Here is an 18,241-nt window from a genome sequence, read left to right as displayed (position 1 = left end):
TGTTTGCAAGAAAGGTCCATCCTTTTTCCTGGGCATTAGAAGGACTGGCACAATTACCTGACTCTGCTGCTGCCAGCAGCCAGGTTTTATACAGGAGTTTTGAACTCTTTTGTGGAATAAACCTTGGGCTAGGAGGGACTTTGGTAAAGAATGGTTCAGGAATGTGCTGGCTGTAGCCTGGAGCAGGGCTGCCTCTGGCTCCAGCAGTCTTGGCCACAGCCAGAAAGGCAGGAACAGCTCCTGTCCTCCCCAAGAGCTCAACTCTCCTTCCAATGGAATTTGGGGTGCAGGAGAAGGCAGAGCATGAGCCCAGACCTTCTCCCAGTGTACACTCAGAGTGCAACCGTTTGTATAATTTAGATGAGGGCTGTGATGCTGCAGGGAGGGATCTGTTCTGAGCACAGGCTTCTTGTGACACCCTGCAGAGTGGGAACCTTGCTGAGATGCTGTGCTCCACACAACCTGGGCTCTCCCTTCGTGGTGCTGAAGACAGGGTGAGGATTTTGGTAATCCTTGGCAATGCAGAGTAGGATGTAGAGTCTGTGGCAGCTGTCCTAAGTCATGACTTGGAAGCTGTGGGAGAGGATGGAAATCTTTTTACAGCTAAGCCAGACTGGAGGGAGTAAATTTCACTGCTGCCTCCCAGCTGGTCTTCCCAGGTCAGGTGGCAGTGGTGAGATTGTGCCCTGCCTTTCAGAGCTGTGCAGTGAAGGCCATAGCATCACATGCTGATGAGGAGTAAGAGACCAGGAAAGGAGCTGAGTGCCTGTACTTCCTCCACACCGGGCACAGTGTGACTCTCAACAGGAGCCTACCTTGGGAGCTCCAGGCATAACATTCCTCTTATTTAGTGCTTATAGCAATTTCCCAGCTGAGCCCAAAGCCAAGAAATGAGGATTTTACTCACTGCATATTATTCCATGTAGTGCTATTATGTTCCATGCTAGCATTGACTAGAAGTCCATTAATAAGAATTTCCTTAAACTTCTCTTGGACAAAAAATGCAGATCTTGCAGAGACACCAGCAAGAAGCAAAGGTTGCTTTTATTAGGGGTAATGTCCTCAGTGATTGATTTATCTTGATATAATTCAATCCTTTAGAAACTGTTGGTTTTGGCTTTGTTTGTTCATTTGTTGTTTTTTTTTTTTTTCTTGTCAAATAATACCCTGTTACTGATGACTAATTCCTTCCAATGTCTGCACTTCTTAAGAGTCTGAAGATGCCCTTGACATGAAGCTTAATATTTTCCTTTGCACAGCTATCTTGAACTGACTAATCTGTGTTTGCAATGCACTCAGCACACAGCTGTGAACTTGCACCTTCATGGAGCCCTGCACTTGGCCACAAGTGACAATACCTACCTGTCACTGGTGTGCCATTTCCAGGCTCCCTGGAGGGTCTGTATTGTATTTTCTGGGACCCCTGTGGCAGAAAGGAACGATGAATCTGACTCCATGTTCTCAGAAGGCTAATTTATTATTTTATGCTACTACATTATATTAAAGAATGCTATACTAAAGTATGCTAAAGAATACAGAAAGGATACTTACAGAAGGCTAAAAAGATAATAATGAAAACTCGTGACTCTCTCCAGAGCCCCAACACAGCTTGACCCTGATTGGCCAATAAGCCAAAATTATTCACAGAAACCCAATGAAACAATCACCTGTGGGTAAACAATCTCCAACCACATTCCACAAGTGAGCACAACACAGGAGAAGCAAATGAGATAAGAATTTGTTTTCCTTTTTCTCTGAGGCTTCTCAGCTTCCCAGGAGAAAAGTCCTGGGTGAAGGGATTTTTCAGAAAATGTCAATGTGACAGGTCTGCAAGTCATTGTGGAAAAAGGACAGGGCACAGGCAGGTCTGGAGGGGTCTTTCTCATCCCTAGCATGGTGCTGGGAGGAGCAGATGGGTCCCAAGGTGATAATTCACTTTCCTGTGGAGCCCTGTTTCAGGTGTTTCTGACCTGCCCTGAAAGGAGGAATTGGTGGCATTTGTGAGACATCAGCTGGACCCTGCTGTTAAAATGATTTTGTTCTTTTCAGGCACTGGGTAGGTGCTGGTGGTCTGCAGGGCACAGTGCTCACCTCACTTATGCAGAAATTGGGACATCATCCTTTTCTTTGGGGCTGTTGCTGGATTTGTGTCACCCCTGACTGCAGGGGAATGTTCATATTCAGGTCCTGGAGCTCCCTGAGCCTTGCTGGCCTGTCACTGCTTCTGGAGCAGGCTGACCCTGGTCCTGTGCCCTGGGGCAGAAGGAAGGGGCTGTTTCCTTTCCTTTCCTGATGCTGCTGGGCTTGACACCAGCCAGCAGCAGAACCACCCCACCCAGGGCCGCAGCTCCTCCTGAGCTGTAGCAACCTTCACTTTCTTGCTCAATCTCCAACCTGCATGTGAGGGCCACCTTCAAGGCCCTTCAAGTTATCCTGTTTCTCTTCATCCTCTTTCCATGGCATTCTTTGATTTCTTTATCATGGGTATAGCTGGGCTCATGTAGAGCTGGGTTGCTTCTTGCAGCAATCGTGTGGTTTCCTCGCATGCTTTTATAGCTGAAAGAGGAGCCCTCACAGTTTCAGAGCTGGGACTTCTGTGTTTCTGTGCCCAGCATGGCTTTTTGTGGAGCACTGGATTTTCTTCCAGAAGTAAATGTCTTTCCAGAGCTGTGCTTGCTTTCCATAATTGTTATTTCATCCTGATCTTCTTGCTTTTGGGAATTGGTGCAGCATGGCTAAGAGTAAGACCCAAGAATGAAGTACATTCAATGATTTATAGACTCATAAACTTAAAACAGGAGGAAATTTTATATAAACAGAAATGAAGTACTGATTCCCTGAGAGCTGCAGTATATTGAGACCTGCATCTTTGTAGGAACAAACTGTAAGTTAGACTATGTGCCAAGACAAAAAAGTGCAATGCCTTACTATTTTTTTTTTTTCCTGACAGGCTGGAGACCATTTGGGTAATTTGAGGGTTTGGGCTGATGGAGTTATCTCTAGATAACAGCTTGCAAAATTGCTGGAAAACCAGCACTTATGCAGCACAGGAGCTCGGGTTATTTCTAGTGATCCGGAGGCTGACAAATTGGGATAGATCCTCAAAAGCTGGAACCTCAAATTCAAGCAGATACAATACTTGTCCTCTTAGAGGCAGGGTATATTAGAAGTGATTTGTTTTCTTTTTCCTCACACTGAAGTGTACTGTTGCTTTTCTTTCTCAGGAAGATGAGGCTGTGTGAGCTCTATGCAAAGGTTCTGGGATCAGAGGAAGCTTTACATGTAAGCACAAAATCCCTGGAAAGGCACCTTTGGGAAAGGCAACAGCTATGGGAGCACTTGCTGCCCTCACCAGGGGAGTGGAGAGAAGATTATGGCAAGCCTTGGGTTGGGTTTGACAGTGAGGATAAGAAAAAGCTTTATGAACATAAATGAAACATTAAAAGGTGGTTTTGTTGATATATTCTTAACCAGCTCCACGGCTGGGATTCTCAGTGCTTGCTGCCATAAACCTCAGCTGCTGTCACAGGTGACAGGCCGGCTTTCCCTCTCTGTCCACGTTGTGTCTTCTCTCTTACTAGTTGTTAAGATCCACTGCTGCATGCTTTGGGTTGTTGTTCTTTGGCCTTTCCCTTGCCTTCTCTTCTCTGTAAAGGTGAAGGACTGTTAGGATTTGTGTGATCTCACACTTAGATTATGTGATTAATGCCACTGATACTTTTAAAAACAATTTTACAGAGTTAAAAGCTGTAGAGACCAACCTGGAGAACACATGATTTTCAACACAATGATATTGTACACAGAACCATGCAAGTGCCACAGTTTGCATTTTTAACAGTGTATATTTGTACCTAATGTACACATTACAGGTATTACAACTGTATACACTGGAGGTTACTTTTGCTTTACATGGTTCAAAGTATGTGCACAAGGCATAAATGAACATTGACAGATTAAGAGGATTATGCTCTACAATGGCTAGATTAACTAGTTTTTTAGACAGTGTATTCTTATTTTTAAAAACTCAGGGCTTATTGCGTTGAGCTCATGCTGCATTAAGAGATTTGTTAAATGTGCTCATCTTGTCATATGTTGACATGCAACAAATGATAAACTGTTCTTCCCTGCTCTCTGCTCAGTTCTGTTATTAACTTCCTCGAGACTTTGTCCTTTCCCTGAGTGAATTAATCTCTGTTTTACAGCCTGTGCATTATGAAGAGAAGAACTGGTGTGAAGAGCAGTATTCTGGGGGCTGCTACACAGCCTACTTCCCACCAGGCATAATGACTCAGTATGGAAGGTACAGTGTCTATTTATAGTGGGCTTTGGAGTGCTAAGATAAGACCAAGTTAATAAATATCCTCAGAAAGGGTCATAAATCCTCTGTCACTGTTCACTTCATACCTTTAAGCTCACTGGGGGATGTTTGAAATGGGATAACCTTCCACTTGTCTCTGTTGGGCTCTATGATGGATGAGTACAGTATCATGAGGGGCTTTTATTCACTGCTGTTGTTTGGTGAGTTCAGCTGAGGAGGTTCTGGGAAGGGAGTTGGGAAGCTTCCATAGTCTGCTTACAAAAATGGCTTTGGGTTTTTGAGATCAGTTTAGCCATTTCAAGCACGCCTTTAGCTGATGATTAAAAAAACTGACAGAGACTTAGCTCTTGCTGACATTGGTGGTAATGAGTGATTTCTTTGGACCATTCCTTTATTTTTAGCAGTGAAAGCTTAATATAGTGATCAGTGTGCCATTGTATACAGTCCTCTCCCACTTAAGTTTTTGCATGAAAATAAGATTTACCAAGAAGAAAAAGACTTATTTCAGACTGGTGATTTGATTTAGATACACAGGTTTTAATGGGGTAGAAGAGCTGTACTTTTGAGGTTTAAATTCTTATAATTTAAAAGTAACTTAGAGCAATAAAGCAGTTATAACAAAGAGCTTATGGAGGCCTTAGTATTTGAGGAATTTAAAATGATAACTATTGCAGATTCTGACAAAAGTAGAGTTAAAACAATGCTTATTGTTTATTGATTTATTGCTTCAAATATTATGGGGATATATTTCAGAATGCTGCACTGTGCCAGTAAGGCCTGGCATTGGTACTTATGGCACAGGCTGGAACTGTGAGACAGTGTAAGTCTCATCTCAAAATAGCTGTCCTTTTCACCTGTAGCTGTCATTTTCACCTATGAACAGTGTAAACATTTTAAAAATGTGAACACTGCTGTGTTCACTGTAAGAAATTAAATGCAACCCAGACTTCTCCTCCAGCTCCACTCACCCAGTGCTATTATCTTCAAGTGCTTGCTGTCATTTAAAATATTTCTATTCCAGCATTAACCCAGCTATTTCAGTTCTCTCCTGATACAGCTGATGTGACTTTTTGCTTGTGCCCCTCCAGGATCATTCGGCAGCCCGTTGGCAGGATCTATTTTGCTGGCACAGAGACAGCCACTGAGTGGAGTGGGTACATGGAGGGGGCTGTCCAGGCTGGAGAAAGAGCAGCCAGAGAGGTACAGATGCTCAGGGGACACTGCCAAATGTCCTGTGGAAAATTAAAGATCTTGTGGTTGGAGGGGAAATGAGAACTGAGGGTTGACTGCTTCGGGTGTTCTGAATCTCGATGCGAATCCCTGCAAAGGGGATTGACTTCAAAAAGGATGAAGGTTTTGCACTTAGATTTGGAATGTTAGGAAGGGCTCTGGCTACTTTGTCAAACTGTCCCCTTGTTTCTAGGATTAAATTCTTTCTTCTTTTACAGAAGTCCAAAACTCTCCTCCAGTCATTTTTCTTCCAAATCTGTTATCATTGTACTGAGAGATCCTGGAACAGCTCAGTCCTGCAGTTCTGCACACCAAGCCAGGCCCTTCCTCAGTGTTTCCAACACAGTGATGCTCCACTGAGACAACCTTAATACAGAGTCCCTAAACAAGGACTTAGATATTTTTTTTCTTCTGAGAAAATGCCGATTTCCTCAGTGTTTTCCAGAACATTAGAGTTTATGGAGCAGCAAAAGAAATTTCATCTTTGTTTTGTGAGGTGAAGGGAACCTTGTGGCTAAAAACTAATCAAGGAACATAAATTGTCCTGGAAGGAATGTGAAGAGTTCATCTAGCCCATGCCTCTGCCCCAAGAGACAGAGATCAATTGTTCATAAATTATCCCATTTGAGAAAATTATACCTAAGGTGCTCCTGAAAAGGTCCAGAGGTCTCATGACCTCTCTGATATAAGGACATTACAACAGAGCTGCCTCAGCAGAGGACTAGATAGGTGCACTTGACTGGTAAAAATTTTGGTGTTTTCCTTTCCTATTTTACTTATGAAAGGAAAACATGTTGAAAATTCAGTGCTTCTCACTCTCCTGCATTGAAGAGTTCACACTCTCCATGAGTCTTGTCTACACTAAAAGCCCCTTCTAAAATATGTTAAATCTTAAATCTACAAATGCCTGGAATAGAGAAAACATTATTATCACCAACTCCATTTTATTTCATTGTAGAAGAAACTAATCTTGCTATCTTCTCTGAATATAATTTCAAACAGTCTTTGCTATCCTACTGATCTCTGCTATCTTTGATACTTTGAATGGGAACTTTCCCATTGCAAAGGTTTTAGTTTTAATTTTGCTTTTCTCTGGCTGAAAGTAGTGATCTGTCATCACTCCCAGGATGCTTTTTCTCTTCCTACATCAGGATAAAATTTGCAAAACAAGCTGTTCCCTGTAGCTGGTGTCTTCATGCCTTACTTTGCCATGAGGGTCTGCTTAACTCTTAGTCATAATCACATTATCCTGTTCCCCTGGGACTGGCCAAATCCAATATCTTGCAAGGACTAACTAAGCATAAAGAGATTTTTCTGTTTCTATGTTCCACTAGGAGGAGTGTCTTATTAAATATCAGCCCTCTACAGAAATAAGTTGTAAAAGGTTGAGTTTTCTTTTAAAATTTGAATACACTGTGATTTATGTGCTCAGTCGTGCCATTTTTAAACAACAATTGAAGCCAGGTTGTTTTTTTTTTTCTGTCTTGAAGAATCAGTGGTACTTATTGAGAATGTTGGTTGTTTTCAGATACTGTTTGCTATGAGGAAGATCCCAGACAGTGAAATTTGGAAGCCAGAACCTGAATCAGTTGTAAGTATTTATGCAGATTAAGTGGATTGGGGTTTTTTTCTGCTGTTTTGCTGATGAGATACTTTTTTTTTGGTCTGTTTTTATATAACTTCACTGAATCAAAGCCGCAATAGACTTCCCTTTTTTCACCAAAATTTCCCTTCCCCAAAAAAGGAAGAGGATAGAAACCCATGTGACAAGACTGTAAGGCAGGATTGGAAAGAGCTGCAGTTCTTAACTGGGCTGTGAATCCTTTCCATGTGTGTGTTCCTTCCTTTAACTGAGCAGAAAATCTGGATATATTGCTTCTTGATAAGATATTACTGCTTTAACCCAGTTCTGTTCCTCCTGCAAGAATCTCTTTAATTTATATCCCTCCTCACAGTGGAGATGTGGATAATGGATGCTCTCCCCACAGGATGTGCCAGCTCTGCCCATCACTACAACCTTCTGGGAGAGGAACTTGCCATCTGTGCCAGGACTGCTAAAGCTGATTGGATTTTCCACTTTCTTCACCTCTGTGGCTGCAGCTGGGTTATTTGCCTACAAAAAGGGACTTCTGGTTCGAAACTGAAAAAAGGTGCCAGCTCAATGCCTCACAATTAAGGGATTTTCTCTTTTTTTTCTCTTTTTTTTTTTTTTTTTGGTCATGTACTTTTCTGTCTCCAAAATCTGAGGAAGAGGTGAAAACATTAGAGAAAATAGGCAAGAGGGAAGGGATATAGTAAAGGGATCCATATTGAAAAAGAACCCATAGGGTCCAGCCCTTCTTTTAGCAGTAACTTGGTTGTTGGATTTCTGGGGTACCAAGTGTTATCATCTTGAGGCTTTGATGCAAGTCTCAGACCAGAAGTGACAAAATATCTCTCTGAAGCCTATTCTGGAGAGATTTCTGGTTGGTTTTACTCTTATGTCGAATCAGACCCTGAACCCCAAATCTCCCCAGGCCCTATTTTTACTGTACTGAACAACATCTCTAGTTGTAAGCAAAGGATTTCTACCTTCCTGTGGGGTAGAATGAGAAAAGAAACCCACAGCTTACAGAATAATCAGATAGTTAATGCAAGTCTGGTAAGAAACTATTAGTATTTTTATTTCTTACCCAGGAAGCACCTAAGGGACTAAGGATTTATCCATCTGAACTATGCAGCCACAGGATTCTGGCATTTCCAGTGACATATATGTCCTACAGTGAGCTAAAGGGCAATAGTTCTGCTGTGTTTGGAAATGTGGTTGAATTTCAGGCTCCCCAGATGTGTCCACAGCTGCCTGGCACAGCAGAGCTCCTGTCCAGTGGAGTCTGTCTGTCCCTGTGAGCACCTTGACCCTGTCTCTTGTCTGCTAAGGCACAATGGGCTTGAAAATGTAGTGTTGGCATTAAACAAACAAAATAAAGGGAAAACAAACAAAAAACCCAAACAAAACAAACAGAAAAAAAAACCCCAAAAAACCCAAAAAAGCCAACCCAACTTATTTGCCCCCAAACTCTTGCTTCATGCTGAGCACAGTTTTGCTGATTTAGAGTTCTTGGTCTTTCCTAACAACCATATTGATGAGATTAGCAGTTCCACTTCTGCCTGCTGTGCTGTGCTGCACTGACTATGCACTTTTGATATCTAATAAGGGATCTAAATCATAGTGAGATCAAAAAGAACTGTGGATTGGAGAATCACATGCAAGTGCTTCTGCTCTCCACAGCTTGGTACTGTTAAAAAAAAGAAAAAAAAAAAGAAAAAGAGAAGATAGAAATAGGGCAGTATGCAGAGGTAGGGGGAGAAGTAAGAAAAATAAAAATCCACCCACCAAAACCTCAGTGCCTCCTTGTCAGTGTGTTGGTACCTTGTTCTAGATATTTCTGCTGCGTTACCTGTGCACAAGATGAAACAGGGAGACACAGGTGTGGCTGAGAACAAGATCTGGTGCACATGAAGTTGGAGATGTCTGGAATTTTTCAGAGCCTGTTTACTGCGTTTCTCCCTTCAAGGAGTAGCAATTTACATGTAAAAAAATGTTGGATTGCAGTAGAGAGCCATGGAGGGAAGTATAATAATAACTTCAGCAACTGGTGTGAGCAGACGGTGAGGAGCTGTATCAGCAGGCTCAGGCAGATTTTTTGGGCTAGCATCTGATCTTACTTGTGTAGAGCAGTACTTTGTTCTCCAAATAGGCCCCTGGAAATGCACTGAACTGCTTGGACAGCTGTAATATTTGTGAGCAGCACCTTGCTTTCTGGCCCTTAGCTTTTGTTCTTTTTAACTTGATGTGCTGGTTAAACATCATCTTGGAGCAGCAGCTTGGATTTTACCACAAATGAATAGGCTCATAACAGCCTTTTAAAATGCATGGGGGAACTTTTCAGGCATAAAGATCTTTAAGGCAGAGGAGGAGTGCAGCAGTGTGCATATGGCCTCTCTGGTTGTATCACATGGAGCTCTAATTTGCTGGGACATTTGCCTACTGCAGAGTTTCTACGTGGCTTTCTCTCCCTGTGATTTATTTACTACATGAATTAGGAACTGAAAGCTGAACGGGAAGTTCAGAGCTTTGGCAACTCACACAATTCTCAGGCCAGAAATAAACACAGGAACCTAAATTTGGGAAGGCGTTTTTGAAATCCTGGCCCAAATATTTGTAAGTGCTAGACAGTGAATCCATAGATTAAATATAAAGAACTGCTTCAGTTGCAGATGATTTTTCTGCCAAAACTGTTTGGAATTCAGGTCCTGCTTCTGCCCTAGAATACACATTCTCTAAAGGGGAACAAATTCATGAGGATAAATTGGTTTTATTCACATCCAAAATGTATTTCTCTCTTCTTTGCTCCTGAACATGGCAAAAGTTTTTTTCAGTTTAACAAGACTGGGGGACACAGGGGGAGAAATTCCAATCAAAACCAGAAATTTGTTAAAACTGAACTGAGTCATAACTTAAGCTTTTAATGAGATTGGCCAATTAAAAAAAATTGAAAAGTTTCTATACTTATAAGCCTTTTTTCTTCTTAGTTTCAAAGTGAAAGAAAAATGGGGGAAAAAATATAAAGCAATCCCACAAAGCATTTCTCATCTTATTCTGCCACGACTAAAGTAGGTGAGACAGGGATTTATTCAAAATAAATTTGGTTTCCCTGAGATTTCTAATCAAATCTGGCTGGAACTGGGAGGTCTGAACTGTGACATCTGTATTAACACTCTAAAATCTGTCTTCTTCCTTGCAGACTGCCAAAGCTTTTGGAAAGCTCTCTCTGTCTTTACAGCCGTGTCTTGCTATGATTGTGCTGTGGACCTTTCCCACCACTATGGGATAAAAAAAGGATTTGCCACTGTTTTCTCAACATTTCCACACAAAAGGAACACGTGGCACCTTGTGTACATGGATGCCAGCACGATGAGGGAATTGACAAATGGAGGTAGAGAATCAAGCTGCTTCCTGTGGCTGGAGGAACTGTTAGCACTGGCTCATATTTTTGAGATAAAAATTCATGCCAACCCTTTGAAGAGAGGAATGAAGTCTGTTTTAATGGATAACCAGTCGTGCTGTATTCTTAATTTATTAACACATTTGATGAGACAACTGCTATCATTAAGGTTCCAAGAGTTTACCAACTTTGTAAAATGTACTATAGGAACAACCATGAAAATAATTGTATTTGTCTCTTACAAACTGAACTGGGTTACCATGAATCTTTTGTATTTGTAATGCTCATAAGAGTTTACAAAAAAAAAATTACTTTCTTCTACACTGTTCTGATAGCCACTGTACATTGCAAGGAATGATGGGTCATGGCATAAAAATCTGTGTTAACCAAAGTACTTGAAATCTAATTGTACAACCTACTCAACAATCACAAGGATATGAGCAATCTGGGGCAGCCCCCTTGTCTTCCCTTTAATTTGTGCATTTTTTTCCCCAGTGCAGCTCTTGATTCCAAATAGCACATCTGCTCTCAATAGAAAGACATGAATCATGTAATTAAGTTTCTCTCTGAGCATTGTCCATCACATGGCCTGGACAAAAAAACTATGGGGCTTTAAAGAAATCTTTCTGTGTCCACTGTGGGACTGTTGTTTCACTGAAATAGGCTTTACAGACTTGCCAAAATTTTAAGAATTTTTTCCCTTTTTTGAGACATGAAAAAGTAATATTTTTGAGGAAGAAGGAATTGTATGGCCTCCAGAAATACTAGGGAGCCAAGATTAAATAACAGACCTGCCACTGGTCTCAGGCAAGAAGCAACCTGCCTCAAATCACAGGTGACAAACATTCACAAATAAACCTGACCTATGTTCAAACCAACTAACATTCCCTCTCCTGTCTCCACCAACTTAAGATCACCCTGATCTTCCTTCTGTTGAAGAACAGAGTGTAAAAATGAGACAGCCAAAGCAGCCTGGCTTTCCAAGTGTCTCTGCAGTGAATTCCTTTAGGCGTTGTCTTAAACTGCCGCTTGTGGCGTGTCTGCTGTGCTCCTGGTGGTGCCTGCCTCTGTGTTTTGGAAAATAAATTTAAAAAGAGTGACTTCACTTTGCAGGAATATATATGCTGTGTGTGTGTGATGAATTTGTGCCTTTTATAACTGTAGCATTTTCTAAAGTGCCTCTGTGGTGACTGTCTCCCTTGGTTTCCCTTCTTCAGCTCTCTTTTAAATAGGCTCTTGCAGATATTTTTATCTGACAGCTGTGAAATTTTTTTAACCTTAATTAGAATCAATAAATATTGTCATGTCACATGTATTGTTTGAGGCTTTTCTTTTGTGGAAGCCCCTTTTGAGTTGGTTGTAGTGGCATTACTTACCGACACGGCATTTTGCATTTCAAACATGTAACTTCAGCTTTTCTTAGTAAAGAAAACTCTGTAAAGAAAAGGACAGTATAAAAGAAAAAAAAAATACAAACTCAGCCAAGCAGCCCCTCAAAACAGTGCAAAAAACCCCCATTCAACCCCTTAAATACACAATTGAAAAAAAAAATCAAACCACATTCGGTAGTAGTATAGATACTATACTATAAGTATAGATAGTAAAATTCTCTTACACTTAAGAATTAATTTTTCCTATTATAGGGCAGGTGGCTCAAACTGAACATAAGAAGAAACAGACCTTGTACCAAATACTGTCTGATGTAAACATAAAAACCCGAGAAGAAAAGAGTGACCAAAATCAATTTCACCCACTAGCTCAGTGTCAGTGCTAGAGAGATCATGGAACTGAAGAACAAATTTGCTCCAGGGAAGGGACCTGTGTTGCACAAAACTGTTGGCCATGAATACTGGAGAAAGTGTAACCATCCATGTGAAAAAACATCTGAAGTGTGCAGTGCTCTTTGTATAGGCTTAACTTTCAGCATTACAAGTTATAAAGGAGCACAAATACAATGAAAGCAAACACCCTCAACTAATCCTTCGCACACTTTCTAAAGCACCCGTCCCCTAAGAAACATGTCAGCACCAGCAATGCATTTCACATCCCTCAAAGCAGCCAGCAAGTCATTGTGCCTCCAAAACATTGCTGCTGTATTGGGTTTGCATGACCTGGGTTTGGAAGCAGGGGGGCTACAGGGGTGGTTTCTGTGAGAAGCTTCTGGAAGCTTCCCCCATGTCCAGCAGAGCCAATCCCTCACAGCTCCAGGATGGACCCACTGCTGGCCAGGGCTGGGCCAGTTAGAAAAGGTGGTAACACCTCTGGGATAACAAATTTAAGAAGCAAAAAAATTATAGTGCAGATGTGATTGCAGCCAGAGAAGAGCAGGGTGAGGATGTGTGAGAGGAAGAGCCCTGCAGACACCAAGGTCAGGACACAGAGAGGGGCAGGAGCTGCTCCAGGGGCTGGAGCTGGGATTCCCTGCAGCCCTGGTGAGACCCTGGTGGGGCAGCTGTGCCCCTGCAGCCCAGGAGGGCACAGGGATGCAGAGATCACCTCAGCCCAGGAGGGCACAGGGATGCAGAGATCACCTCAGCCCGGGGAGGAGACCCAAAATGGGGCACAGGGATGCTGAGAGGAGGCTGTGAGCCCATGGGAGGCCCATGAAGAGAGGAGCCCACCCTGGAGCAGGATTCCTGGAAGGACTTGTGACCCTGTGGGGGACCCACATTGGAGCAGGCTGTGCCTGAAGGACTGACCCCATGGAAGAATAACCCACAGTGAAGCAATTTATGGAGAACTTTCCTGTGGGATGGACTCACATTGCAGAAGTTCATGGAGAGCTGTCTCCCATGGGAGGGATCCCACACTGGAGCAGGGGAAGGATTCCTCTCCCTGAGCAGTGGCAGGAGCAATGTGTGATGAACTGACCATAACCCATCCCCATCTCCCTGTGCCACTGAGGGGAGAGAGGAGGGAGAGCTGGGAAGTAGAGAGGGATGGGAAGAAGTTATTTTTGTAATTTACTTTTACTTCTCATTATCCTGCTCTGATTTTGTTGCTAATAAATCCAATTACTATCCCCAAGCTCAGCCTGTTTCGCCCATGATGGAATTTGATGAGTGATCTCCCTGTCCTATCTTGACTCATGAACCATATGTTATATTTTCACTTTTCTGTCCACCTGAGGAGGGCAGTGACAGAGTGGCTTTGGCGGGTGTCTGGCATCCAACCAGGATCAAACCACCCCAGTGTTTTTGGTGCTGAAACCCAGGATTATGAAGATTTTGAGATAAGGATGGTAATTGGGAAAGTTTGGGCAAAGCATGGACTAAACATTGTTAGAGAGTAGAACATTCATGGTGGATTTTGCTGTAACTGTGGTGAAGGCACGAGGGGTGGCTTTTGTGTGAATTGAAAATTTTTGTTCTGCGTTGTGATGATGTCATTTTGATTTTTGTGTGGGGAACCTTGCTCTTCCTTTGTTTGATTGGTTTTGTTGATGTGAGTGCAGGTTGTGTGATGGATGTGGATTTTAATGATAGTTCTTAAACAGTTAAATATGTGATTCACAGAGGTGAGGGGTGGAAAGTGGAGTCAGATTTGACCTACCTTTTTAACCCTTTGTTCAGGCATATCCTGGAGTATCCCAGAGGACATACCTGAAATGGTAATATTATTAATTTAGTTATTCACAAAACTTGAGCATGCATTTCAAAGAGACTGTGTCAGCCAAGAGGTCCTTCATTATTTCCATCAGTCCAGTGCACAGAAAATTAATGTGAACAGATTAATACAGAAGAAATCAATTTTGTTTAACATCTGTAAAAGATACAAATATGATTTCCCAAGAAACCAATTAGAAATCCCAGTCATTGTTTAGAAGGGGATGGGACGTGTGCGCAAGTTATTTGGCTAAATCATGCAAAACTCAGTGCTACAAGAGCTGACAATAATTTTTTCTTCTTGTCTTGTGTAATTCTACCAATTTCTTATCTGGAGCAGATCCCGAAATGATGTAGGGACTGATGAGTTTTGCCTTCTGGCTCAAGACAGGATAAATTCTCCCTGAGCCTGTGGAACTGCCTCAGAAAAAACCAAAAATCCAAGCATGATAGGCCTCAGATTTTAGAGCCAAAGTACAGTTTGGTATCTGCTGGAAAAAAGACATTTTTTCTCAGGTTGGTCCTGCTCTGTGGGGTGGGTGTGGAAGGAGGCTCCTCATCCTCATCTGCTGTTTGAACCCATCCAGGTACTGTAGGACACCTACAGACATGTCCTCCTCTCTCTGTTCCACGCAGAAGGGATGGATGGGAGTTTGAAATTCAGTTATTGGATGGAATTTACTTGCATCTCACTTCTTCTGCAAAGATCACATATTTGCCCACCTAGAGGGCAATTCATGAGCTAAAACTCAGTTGTCTTGTGCCTCTCAGACATTCAAGGGCACTTTGCTCAGCCCCAGCTGCTGCCCCAAAGGAGACAGCTCTTCCAGAGGCCCAACAGAAACTGTTGTCATATATTGCCAGAGTTTTGCACCTCCTTGATGCTTCTGGTAGGCAGCTCCTCGAGGTACTGACTCTCCCTTGTCCTCACAGTAGCCAACTGACTCCAGTTCTCCTCAACCAACCAATCCACTCTTTTATAACACTCTTCTGATTGGCTACAGCTGCAGCCTGTTAACATCAGGCCTGCTCCCAATCTTTAGTAATTGGTTCAGCTGCAACTCTTTAGGGCATAAGACTACATTCTAGACCACCTTCATTTACCCATACTGTATCCCCCTACAATTTCCCTTTTTTCTTTTAATTACAGAGTTGCAGCATTTCTAGAAGTACATATTCAAATAAATTAACATTATGACATATTCATATATCTCATTCAGAACCAAGAGTTATGCAGATGTTCTGACAACATATTACAAATATACAGTACAAATATATATATATTTCTGAGTGTTGGTTCAGTTTTGCAGTTTTTCTCAGTTTACAAAGTATTTATCTTCAAAATCTTTTATACTCATCTTTAACAAACACTAATAGCTACAATTGATATATTTTACCAATAATTTAGTATTCAAGTCCTTTTCCCCAAATCCACGGGGTCATATAGTCAAATCTTGTCTCCCCTAAATCACGGGGTCATATAGCTTAGTCCTGATTCCACGGGGTCACATAGTTTAGTATTCAAGTCCTTTTTCCCAAATCACAGGGTCATATAGCTTGGTATTCAAATCCTTTTTCCAAATCACATCGGGATCACCATTTGTTGTCGCATATTGCAAAGGTTCTATTGTCATTATATTGCAGGGGTTCCATATTGGCAGAGTTTCATACCTCCTTGATGTTTCGGGTAGGCAGGTCCTCTAGGCACTGACTCCTCCTTGTCCTCACAGCAGCCAACTAACTCCAGTGCTCCTCAACCAACCAATCCACTCTTTTATAACACTCTTCTGATTGGCTACAGGTGTTTCCTGTTAACATCAGGCCTGCTCCCAATCTTTAGTAATTGTTTCAGCTGCAACTCTTTAGGGGATAAGATTACATTCTATACCATCTTCATTTACCCATCCTGTATCCCCCTACAAGAAACCTCCTAAACCAGCCCTGCCCTGTAGCACAGATGATTTTTGGGTACCAAACTGGGCAGATTCTACCTCCCACCAGCTGCTGATGGCAATTAGGTAGTTCTGGGGGCATTTAGCTTTGAAGAAATGCACTAGGGATGATGTGGGCTCTGTGAATCTAACATGGTGCATGTTAACAGGTAGCTGCACATATAATGTGTTAATTCACAGCTGTCCTTTACCCAGGCAGGCTGTAGATGAATTTCCTTGTCATTAGAAACAGAGCCATGATATTCTAGTCATAATATTAGCAGAGTTTGCTAGAAAAGCCTTCAGTTAGCAGCTGAGTGCCACGATAAGCTGCAAAAAAAATACACCTGAGTAAGAGGCTTTGTAAGCTGATTTTAGTGTGTCATGATTTGTGCAGTCAGTAGCAATAAGCTATTCTGAAGCTAGGCTAGAAAAAGCTCAAAAAATAATTTTAAAAAATAATCATAGAATAGTTTGGGTTGGAGGGGATGTAGAAAGGGGATCTTTCTAGGTCACCTAGCCCAAACCTCCTGCCATGGGCAGGGACATCTTTGTTTAGACCAGGGTGCTCAGAGCCCCATCCAGCCTGGCCTTGAACATTCCCAGGAATGGGTCATCTACAACTTCTCTGGGCAGCCAGTTCCCTTGTCTCACCCTATATCTAATCTAAGTCTGTCTTCTTTTAGTATTAACCCCTTTGTTCTATCACATCAAGCCCTGCTAAAAAATCCCTTTCCAACCCTTTTAGGTACTGGAAGGTTCTCTGAGGTCTCCCCGGAGCCTTCTCTTCCCCAGGCTGAACAGCCCAAGTTCTCTCAGCCAGTTCTTATAGGGGAGGTACCCTAGTCCTGTCATCAGGTCAGTGACCCTCCCCTGGGCCCACTCCAGCAGGTCCATGTCAAAATACCTGTGAAACACACACTGCTTCATCCTCTGGGACTGATCCAGTGCCAAGCTGGCTCATCCCAGTTCTGCATTCCTCCTGGCACTGCTGAAAGAGGCAAACCAAGCTGTTTTGAGTCCAAGCTGGTCTCATCCTCTGTTTTGACAGAAGGTGAGATGCTGTTTCTAATTTATAACCAAAAGGTATTAGCTTTCTTTCAGGGCTGGCTTTTTGCTGTGTGCACAGTGAGTTTTCTGATAGCAATGTTTCTAATCCTTTCTTAGCAGAACAGCCCCAACAAAATAATCCATTTCCAACCAGCTCCATTTACTCTGACATCTACAGGCTCTGTAGACTCCTTGCCACCATCCCTGCAGCTTTGTGGGGGAAAAAAAGCCTCATCCAAATCCAAGTGATCCATTCATCCAGCCTCTCAGGTTTCTGTGGTTGAAATGGCTCCCAAGGTACTCAAGAGTCTCTTTTTCCCAGCCCCACAACCAAAGAAGAAGTTGAGATTCCTGGGCTCTGGTTCTCAAGGTTGTTTATTTTCTCTTATCTCTTACATTCTTTCTCTGACCTGCTGAGATCTGTCTGGCAGGTTGGTTCATGGCACACTGACCACCCTCAGGGTGGTGTTAGTTTTTTCTACTAAAACCTATGTGTACTTTATTTATAATAATTTTCCAATACCTATCACCTATGTTAGACACTCTGTCTCTACTCTAAACCAATCCAAAAGTGCCACCATCACAGCAGAAGATGGAGGACAAGAAGAAGAAGAAGAAGGACAGGACATGTCCAGATTCCTCCATCTTGCCTCTTGAACCCCCATTCTAAAAACCCCAAAATTTTACTTTTTCACCCTGTTACAAATTCACTATCATTCTACTCAAACTCTTGTGGCTTGTAACTCTTTACACAAAGTTGGTAATTGTTTCCATGGGTTAAAATTGAAGGCACAGGTGTTTTTGACTCCATGCCAAGGTCTCTGAGCCCCCTGCCAGAGTCTTGAATCACCCAGGGCAACCAGAGGAATGTCCTGGGTTCTGACACTGACCTACAGCAGAAAGGGGCTGAGCAAACACAGACCAGCCTCACCTGCCCAAGGTCATAACGTCATGGAACTTTAGCAATGTCTTTGAGAGGGGGAGTGTCTCTGAGTCCCTGCAGCAGCAGAGACTCCAAGAAGCACTTGAGGAAATGGTACCCAGCAGAAACACCAGCGTTTGGATAATTTGGTTTGTCAAGTGGCTCTGTTTGCCCCTCTGCCTCCTGGGATTTAACACTGC

The 18,241-nt window shown here is 42.5% G+C and overlaps 1 protein-coding gene across 1 annotated transcript in view; it reads left to right on the top strand.

The window, feature by feature from the left end:
• Positions 1 to 11,842, top strand: part of LOC136553749 (amine oxidase [flavin-containing] B-like) — a 52,588-nt gene extending 40,746 nt beyond the window's left edge. The window contains exons 11-16 of the mRNA XM_066545501.1: positions 3,225 to 3,282; positions 4,203 to 4,300; positions 5,407 to 5,518; positions 7,077 to 7,139; positions 7,537 to 7,698; positions 10,333 to 11,842. Coding sequence (XP_066401598.1) covers positions 3,225 to 3,282; positions 4,203 to 4,300; positions 5,407 to 5,518; positions 7,077 to 7,139; positions 7,537 to 7,692 — 487 coding nt within the window. The 3' untranslated portion in view covers positions 7,693 to 7,698; positions 10,333 to 11,842. The remainder of the gene's footprint in view (positions 1 to 3,224; positions 3,283 to 4,202; positions 4,301 to 5,406; positions 5,519 to 7,076; positions 7,140 to 7,536; positions 7,699 to 10,332) is intronic.
• The last annotated feature ends 6,399 nt before the right edge of the window (positions 11,843 to 18,241 follow it).

This window comes from Molothrus aeneus, chromosome 2 (assembly GCF_037042795.1).
Source record: "Molothrus aeneus isolate 106 chromosome 2, BPBGC_Maene_1.0, whole genome shotgun sequence".
Classification (NCBI taxonomy): Eukaryota; Metazoa; Chordata; class Aves; order Passeriformes; family Icteridae; genus Molothrus; species Molothrus aeneus.
Note: the sequence above shows the minus strand (reverse complement) of the source record. Positions and strands in the feature narration are given on the sequence as shown.